We start from the raw sequence: 9,057 nt of genomic DNA, 5'->3' as shown, positions 1-9,057 counted from the left end.
AAAAAAACCCTTTGTGTTTCATTCTACTGTTATTTAATATTACTTGATTTTACAATCACTTTATAAACCAATTTGCATTATGTGACCTTTGAACTTTTGATGACCTGGTGACCTTGTGACCTAATTATCAAAGGTCATCAGCAACAATTATATCATCTGTCAGCTTTACAGGCATTTAGAATAATGTGTAGGGACTCAGTTAGCAAACATATAACACCACTGTGTACATTTTCACATTTTTAGTCAGCAATTGGTGAAATGTATAATAAAGACAAAACTATGCCTTTAAAAATACTGAAAAATCTCATGAAAATAAACATAATCAACCACGTGCAATGCAGCAAAGATGCATGAACTGTTGCTGAAACTGAATAAGTCCATATAATTCATTACTATGTTGTTGTTGGGACAAATACATCTGACAAAGTTGCTTAAATATTATCCATGTTCACAGTTATTTTGTCCTTGTGGCAAAAAAAAACACAGTTGTCATTTGCATTGAAGGACAGAAGTGTAAGTGTATTGAAACCTACCCTGTCTCCCTTGGGACCAGGGTCTCCCCTTGTTGGCTATGGACAGATGGGAAAGGAAGTTAGGCTATGCTGCAATGTTTCATCCAGACTGTAAAAACAAGTGCATCATCTACATTATTAGCAGGCGTGATTATAAACTAAACTGGGCCATGCCAGGATCCCCAAGTTTGAGTCTCAGACCCAAGTCACACATCATTTCAATATCAAACAAAGTTAAAGGGCAAAATACCTCAAGCTCATCTGGAACCTGGGGTCCTACAGAACCAATGGAGAAAAAGAAAATGTCAACACCTCTTGAACATTTATGAGAGACACATTCATAACTTTGGACAATCACACAATATTAGGTGTTCAAATCTAGCAATAAGCTATAAATCACAGCTATCTATATCAATTTCAAGGTGAGAGCCAGGGCTGATTAAAGCATGAAATACAGGATTTCATCAAATTACTGAATCAAAAGTATATTGATTTGATTCTAAATATTATCTCTAGTGAAATGTTGTTGTAAATGTTGTTTTAGGAGACGTGACGTGTGTAGGCCCTGTTGCACACCGCAGTGTCACTGCACAGGTAGGCATGTTGGGAAATTACACATTCATTGCCAGATGTCACTTCGCCAAAGAGCAGGTATAATCCATTGTTAAAAGAATGCTTATTAAAAACGAAATGAATAAAAGGTAAATCCAAAGCGATTCTTTTCTGAATAAAAATCCTCTGGAAAGCAGGCAGGCTTAGGGCCTCAAGTCCATGTGTGGCCACTGAGCCATTGATGGTCAGAGATGAGGTGAGAGGCACTAGGTGGCGCCAGAAAGCTAATTAACCACAGAATTGGTGAGGAAGATGAAGATGGAGTACCATCAGCGTCTGGGCAGATAGGGCAGCACTCTCCATCTGGGATGATGGGATCGGCACAGTCAGATGTGTCCTCACAGATCACCTCGTCGCACATGACGGTTCCACTGTCGCAGACGCAGATCTGGCAGGGCTCTGGTTTCCATACATCCTTATCGTTGTACAACTGTCCGTCTAATGTGCAGCTGCCGAATGTGCCTGAAAGGAGAAAACCGTGATGAGTTTGGTGAGATCAAATAAGATCAAACATCCAAAAAAGAGAGTGAACATCTTCTTAATAGTTTGTCTAATAAATGTCCAATATTAGGTTTGGGATCAGTAAACTGACTATATCACTGTGCATCGTATGGAAACCAGATGTTCCCAATAGGATCAGACACCAGACATGCAAAAACAGCATAATGATTAGTAAAATAATATTTTTGCAGTTTCCCAATGCAGACCTATATTTCTATTTCAAGTCTGAGTCTGTAAACATATCAGCTCTAGTCTTTTTTGGGAGTAAAGTTATTGCTAGATCCAACCCTCAGCCAGTGTCATTCTAGCTGGATTCATTAAAATGCAACAGAGTCACTGAAACAGACTTTTAATGAGTTAAACTTCTGGTATCTGGTGTTTGGTGACTTGTGAGCAGGAATAGAGCTCCTAATCAAGTATAACAGTGTGTATCAGTGCCTGTCTACAGAAGGTTTAACTAATTTGGGCCTGGCAGATGTTAGAATGCAGAAATGCGGGTGTTAACAGAACAAATGTGCAGAAGTCACAATATTTTTGATCAGATATAGAAACATTTTTATCCTAAAAAAAATATGGGTGGAAAATTGGGCCTAATCACATTTCAGGCTGCTGAATGTGTGGTTGGGCCATGGAGGTAGGAGGACCGAGGTTTGGAGGATGGATGCATAATCCCAGTATTGGCCACTGAGCGGCGCTGTTAACCCGCACAACGAGATCTTCCGCACCCTCTTCTGTACGGTGATTAATTGAAGTCTAGACTATTTTACTGTCGACGTCAGGCTTAAGCTATTTTTCCATTGTCCTTTTTTTTTTGAGCAAACAAAGCCCAGTTTTACACAAACTGGAACAAAATGTTGTTCGGTTCAGTGACATTCTTATGAAGCTGTTGTGCAAAAGTTTAACCTTATAACAACTAAAAATCATGTTTATCATGTTTGGTTTCCCAATAAACTGCTCACTTTTGATGCATTAATGTTAAAACTACTGAGAAAAATCCAATTGCTCTAATCTACAGACTTGGGATGCATTTTTTTTTTAACCTGGTGAAAACTACTTTCCAAACCAAATGTAATTAAGATTTTCTCAAAAAGATTTGCCATTTTCAAATTTCTTTTATGCTTGTGCTCTGCTTCAACTCCCATTGAACTCAATGTCCTGTCATTGCGCATCAGAGAGATACTGCAGCTGCTCCTCTCAGGTTTGCGCACAGTGAGCATGTATCTGCAAGTCACTGAGGGCAACAAACAATAAAGAAGAGTTCTATAAACTCCTATTTGCCTCCAGATCTCCAAAAGAAAATGAAAAAAATCATCAAAAAGCATCACTGTGTAACAACTTTCACATTCTCTGCCCAGTGGAGTCAGTTATCCCGCAGAGGACAATCAGTTCCAGCAAACTGCTCAGCATCCTTGCGGGCTTATCCACATCCTGAGGGTGCGACAGTCCCAAAACAACTCAAATCAATGTTTGAAAGTGATACTTACTATCATCCTCGCCTTGACCTCTGGCCAAAAGCACTGCTGCGCTGAGCAAGAGCGCTAACCGAATATCCACAAAGCTGAACATGTCTAAATATTAGACATGTAGATTCTTTGCGGCAAGGGGGAATCCTCTTTTTCTCCTCAGACACCACTCATACACGGTAGGGTCCGGTCTGTGTATAACTCCAATCCAGACCCTAGCAGAAACTCCCTACTGCCTAAACAAATGACTTAGCTTGGCTTTTATATGCCAAAACTTTTGGGGAGGTCCTGTTCGCACCAGATAACTTGTACATGTTCAAGTCAGAGTCCCTCCTTCATCAGAGAGAGGGGCCGTCTTTAGACATGTCAAACAAGTTCACGTTTCAGCTCAAACGTGGATGATGAGGACACTCGTCATTTACACGACGGCTCTCCGCGGCTCAGACGTGTTTGATCATCTTCTGCTTCTCCATGGACTTTTCTAATTGAGGCTTTTGTTGGGGTGTTTTGTCTCTTCGGCATCCAACATGAGACACTGTGTCGCTGAGCTGATTTTTGAATCGTCTGGGCACTGGATGATTTTATTAATAGAATATTTGCAGTTCATTAGGCCCAAAGTTATTAAGGAGATGCTGCGCAGCTGCGGACCGGTTTGATTTCAATTGTGCAGCAGGAAGTTATTTTGTTTAAATGCCTTTATTTTATGATAACTTGGGCTCAGTTGTTTCCTTAAAAAAGAAGGGAAGGGTGAGAATGATGTATCTCATGTAGTATCAGTTAAAGTGACGTGTGCGCAATTTACGCCAACCAGGTGGAGGTTATTTGAGGCTCCTTAGATGTTTGCTGACTACAATATTGTATCTCCAAGTACCTAAGAGCTTTTGTCACTTACAGACATTCCTAATATGGAATCCTGCTAATTGTATTATTTAGGTATTAAAACTCTTTCATTCTGGACCTAAACACCTGAGTACCAAGCACCTGCAAGCAACTGCAGTTTCACACCAGCACACTAGAATACATGCATCCAGTTATAGTTTCTATGTCTTTAAAGGAATTCATTTTTGAGGTCCCTGCTCACTATTAGACATCTAACCCTTCCCCTCACTCCTTCATACAAACAAAATGTATGCTAGCAGCAGTAGTGCTTCCATCTTTTTGCCATTAAAAGCTAACAGTATTAAAGAAACAAAATGAAGAGTTTTAAAGCGTGTACAACAACCCATGTTAAACAACCCATGTTAAATTCCAAATTTTCCCAAAGAGGCATCGCCATCACATGATGTTAGAGACAGGGAGGGAGGGAGAGAGAAGAAAATTTGGCAAATCCACAAAGCAGTCTGGTTACACTGTGGACACGTTGCAGCTTCTACAACTACAGTATGGCCCAATTTGACCTTTCCCTACGCTCTACTGTTGTCTTCCTTTTTTTGACATTCAACCCTGAGAGAACTTGTCCTGTTTTCTCTAATAGGAACAAATGAGGAATATGAGTATTTTACATTTAGCAGACATTTATCTCAAGCACAAAGGGATGTTAGATTGATGATCCAGTAGTGGAAATAATTCAAGTCACAACAAGGTAAATCTCCAGTGTGTAACATATATGAGGATCTACTGGAAGAAATGGAATATAATATTCATAGGTATGTTTTCATCAGTATGTAATCAAGTGAAAATAATAATTATAAGAATAGTTGTGTCTTTGTTACCTTAGAATGAGCCTTTTATATCTACAGGAAGAGCAGGTCCTCTTCAATGGAGTCCGCCATGTTTCTGTGCCCAGAACGGACAAACCAAATAGTGGCTCTAGACTGGGCCTTTGGTGTGACAGAGCTTGAAGCGGTAGTGATGCACGAGCATAAACATGATACAACCTTGATTGGTCATTCAGCAGAGAATTGTGGGATTTGAACAGATTCAAAACTGATACTGAACTACCCCTCTTACTCATAGACAGGTCTGTAACATATTTATGCCTACAGTTACAATTGCCTTTAATTGATAGTGACAGCTGAAGAGTGACAGGAAAGAGGGGAAAGAGAGTGGGGATAACGTGAAGCAAAGGGCCACAGGTCGGAGTCAAACCCATGGCCAACGCAGTAAGGACTCTCCCTTAGTGCATGTGGTGCCAGCTCTACCAGGCAAACCCCTGTAGCTATAACATTGTAGCTATTATGAAATCATTATAGCAATTAGTATAATTACGTTTTCCCAAATGATTAATGAAAAATTCCCAAAACATCATCACAAAGCTCAGCTAAAAACAAAATGATAGAGGGTACTAGCTATATACTAGCTTCATCCTAGTTACTAAATACTACTGTAAATTAGGATAATGATTGAAAAGCTGCAGAAAATACCCCAAAAGATCTCCACAAAGCTCAGTCTGACGTTTATTGAAGCATTATAATCAGTGAATTCTTTATCTTCTCTGCACGTCCATATGCAAACACGTTGCCTTGATTCAGCTTCAGGGAAAATGAATAGTTTCTGAGCAAACTAGTGTGGTCAGTGATTTTGTTTGCACTGAGCAGGTATTTCTTAGCATCTGTTCTCTGTCTAATGAAAGCTGGATGTCTGCGCCAGCTGCCAAACACACAGACAGCTGTCAATCTCCATTTCAATGTTACATTTTTTGTCTCCCTATTTTCTACAAGGGCTTCCGGTACACCTTATGGCATGCACTTGTGTAACATCCATTGCAGTCTGCAGAAGATTTACATCACCTGTAACCGATTCTGATATTGTAAATTGAAATAAAACTCTACAACAAAGTTGTCCTTTAAGTATGAATAAACTGTAATACAGATATGGTAGGAGACTTTTATCCAAGTGCAGCTTTTTTTTAGTATCTTCTATCCTTCCTTTCAAATAATTTCAGGCTTGTCTTGTGTTTTCATGTTAACCATTTCATGTATGTTCTGCTTTCTTTGTTAATAAAAAAAAAGCACTTTGACTTGAAACTGTTTTTCTGTTGCAGTGACACAGTGAAGGAGATATTTTTAAGCCAATTGTTTGCAGTACATGCATAACGCAACAGTGAAGTGATTTGAACTGCCACAAGTGCACAATGAGGAAAACTTCAAAATAAGACACACCCATCTGGGTGAGTTTTTTTTTTTTTTAGAAAAGCAGAATAAGAAGAGAATTGATAAAGTTACAGAATATCACAGGTTTCAGCGGTTTTTGAATGAAATGAAAATAGGGAAGTCCTGTTTTACAGAGTCCTGTTTTTGTCTGAGAGGAAACGTATGTGATAAGACCTGCGCCTGTGTGCTGTCTCTGTGATTTAAACTTAAGAAAACATTTTTCTCAGCACAGTAGTATGACTATTTGTATGACTTTCTTTTTCAATTTTGTGAATGTGTAAAATGCACTAGATGAATGGATGGAACTGTCTTTAAAGCAGTACTTTCTGAGTGACTTTCTACGAGTGAAATAAAGCTGCAGCTCACAGGACACTGTTAAAATAGAACTGGTAATTTTCTGGTGTTTGGAGCTGCTGCAATCTATAATATATTTTTTTGTGGCGAGTCTTTCAGAGTTCAGACTGGTGGTTTGGGTGAAATCCCTCAGAATGAGTTTTTGGAGTTTCAGCTGTATTCAAATATCCTACCATTGTAGCTTGGAGCTCCATGTATTCAAACTGCTGGACAAGATATTTAGCATATTTTAGCAAATAAACTTCAGCCAAGAGAATCAGAAACAATCCACAGCTCTCAGCTTTGCCAGCGAAGGTAATCTGAAATTCTCCCATGTCAGGCAGACAAGAGGGAGTACAAAATAATTGAATTGCAGCCACCAAGCTTTGCAGAATCTGGGGAGGAAATTCCAAGTTTGTCATTGGCAGCCTGTGGGAGAACACGAGCCTAAGATGTAACAGGTTGTGGGAAAAGGTGTCTTCACAGTCACTGCTCCAGATTTTTTCATGACTTTCTTCCTGTTAATGAGAATAAGGTGACTGTTTTCCACAATGAAACCTAACAGGTTCTCCCTGGGAGAAGCATTTATGAACGGAAGCTGTTGCTGTTTGATGGTGGAGGTATCATATGTTTGTTAAAAGTGCTGCAGACCCTCAGGAGGGGTCAACTCATACAGCTCTTATTTGAAACATGTCCCGTAGGAACTTTAATTGGATCACTTTACTTGAGGCAAACAGCAGTAAATCAGTTAACCTCACATTTTGGAGATGGCATCTTTGCATATGTAGCTTTACATGTAAAATTAAGACCAGGCAGAGATTGCATATTAACTAAAAAGGCCATAACTGTGCATTCCCCAGCAAGCCTCTGAGCTGTAGCCAGCAACACGTAGCATCTGCCTGGCCTTGTCCACGTGTTTCTACTTGTAAGTCTCTGAGCCTTTGCAACTCCAAACTCTAACAAAGCCAAACCCTCTCTGTCTCCCTCTCTCACTTGTTTCTATCACTTATTGCCTGGAGACACACTTTCTTCCACCTTTAAGGTGCTGAGGGGCATTTATTTGTTTTGTTTTTTTGCTTTTTTAAAACTATAATGTCTCCCTTGACTCACTGTCTCACTAGCATTTCGCGATAAGGCCACTATTACTTGCTGTTAAACCTTTGTTCCAGGCCATTATAACGTTTTTAAATTATTTTCAATTATGGGTTTTTGCAGACATTTCATGCTTTGTTTGCATGGAAACCCATTGTTGGCATACTTGCTTCAGACAAATTACAGGGTATGATGAGGAAAATTGTACAGTATTGCAAATAAAATCAGTCACTGTACAGTATATCTTTAAATTCTAAATGGCTGTTATCAAGTGTACTACCAAACTATAATACTGTTTATCTTAACTGTTTTCAAAAATTACATGTGCATTTAGTTAATAATCAAAAATGAAAATGTTTTGTCTCTTTCATTTTTATGCAGAATAACCACCTGATACATTCCCCTATATACTTTTTTGTATAATACAACACACAAGGGACAAATAAGCTAAGATTAACTTTGAAAGCTAACCTATGTGCACAGAGATCATAGGTACAGTTTGATGTTGTCAAGATGTAGCCCTATCCAAAAACAACTGAGTTAATGCAAAATGTTAATTTCAGTGCAACTTATAGTCAGTATTTGATCGTAGGTGTCAATAGTTAGATACCTAAATTATCAGTAATACCAATATCAGTTTATGGGCACGATACTTTTCTTTGAGCATGCACTTTTTGCTTATCTTCTCTGAGAATTTACACAATAAATTGCCTTGTGTTTTCACATGAATGTCATTAAGTAATTATAGGAGAAGATTAAAAATAACAGATTGATGAAGTGTTTAGTGATTGAGATTCATAATACACTCATAAATCATGACATGCACCTTCTCTAAAAGATGCCTTTTTTTGACATTTTATTCCTTTTTTAGATAGCACCACCCTCTATCTGTTGTAGATGTCAGATGGAGGGTGGGATCATAAGCTGTATTCACACATGAACTGCTACAATGCACTTTTCATTACATTACCCAGACCCAGTATGTACCAACACAAATGTCCAAATCAGCTGGACTGGACATTAAACAGACTTTACCCTGCCAGCTCCCTAGGACAAAGTCTTTGTAATGTCCCATGTGTGAATAGAGCAGGTCACTGTCCAGAGAATTAACAGCGAGTCAGTAGACTTGTTGATGACGTTTCAAGGAGTGTATCTGCCTCGTAGCCTTTTCTTCTTGCCTGTATATTGCTTTTCACTCTTATGTTGACGTTGCGGATACATCCAAATACATTCATCATTACTTCCTTCTTTTGCACAATCTACCCAGGCACCACAACTCGCCCAAACCAAACGGAAAATTTACAATAGAAGAGCGTCTGACAGACAATCTTCTGTTGTGTGCTACATGTGTGAAAGGGCAACTCCGGACAATGTCCAGGCCTGATTCTCAGGATATCAGACTGGAGTTCATATGAGAGAACAGCTATGTATGACCTATTACCTTCAAATGAA

At 39.0% G+C, this 9,057-nt stretch overlaps 1 protein-coding gene across 1 annotated transcript in view; it reads right to left on the bottom strand.

Moving 5' to 3' along the window:
- The window catches only part of col1a1b (collagen, type I, alpha 1b), an 18,763-nt gene extending 15,426 nt beyond the window's left edge, over positions 1–3,337 (bottom strand). Inside the window, exons 1-4 of the mRNA XM_035671059.1 lie at positions 3,110–3,337; positions 1,392–1,586; positions 763–788; positions 534–569 (exon numbers count right to left, since the gene is read on the bottom strand). Of these exons, the coding sequence (XP_035526952.1) occupies positions 534–569; positions 763–788; positions 1,392–1,586; positions 3,110–3,191 (339 nt within the window). The 5' untranslated portion in view covers positions 3,192–3,337. The remainder of the gene's footprint in view (positions 1–533; positions 570–762; positions 789–1,391; positions 1,587–3,109) is intronic.
- Between the last annotated feature and the right edge of the window lie 5,720 nt (positions 3,338–9,057).

This window comes from Morone saxatilis, unplaced genomic scaffold (genome assembly GCF_004916995.1).
Source record: "Morone saxatilis isolate NCDOM2014 unplaced genomic scaffold, NCSU_SB_2.0 Contig1, whole genome shotgun sequence".
Classification (NCBI taxonomy): domain Eukaryota; kingdom Metazoa; phylum Chordata; class Actinopteri; family Moronidae; genus Morone; species Morone saxatilis.
This window is presented reverse-complemented; position numbering and strand designations above follow the sequence as displayed.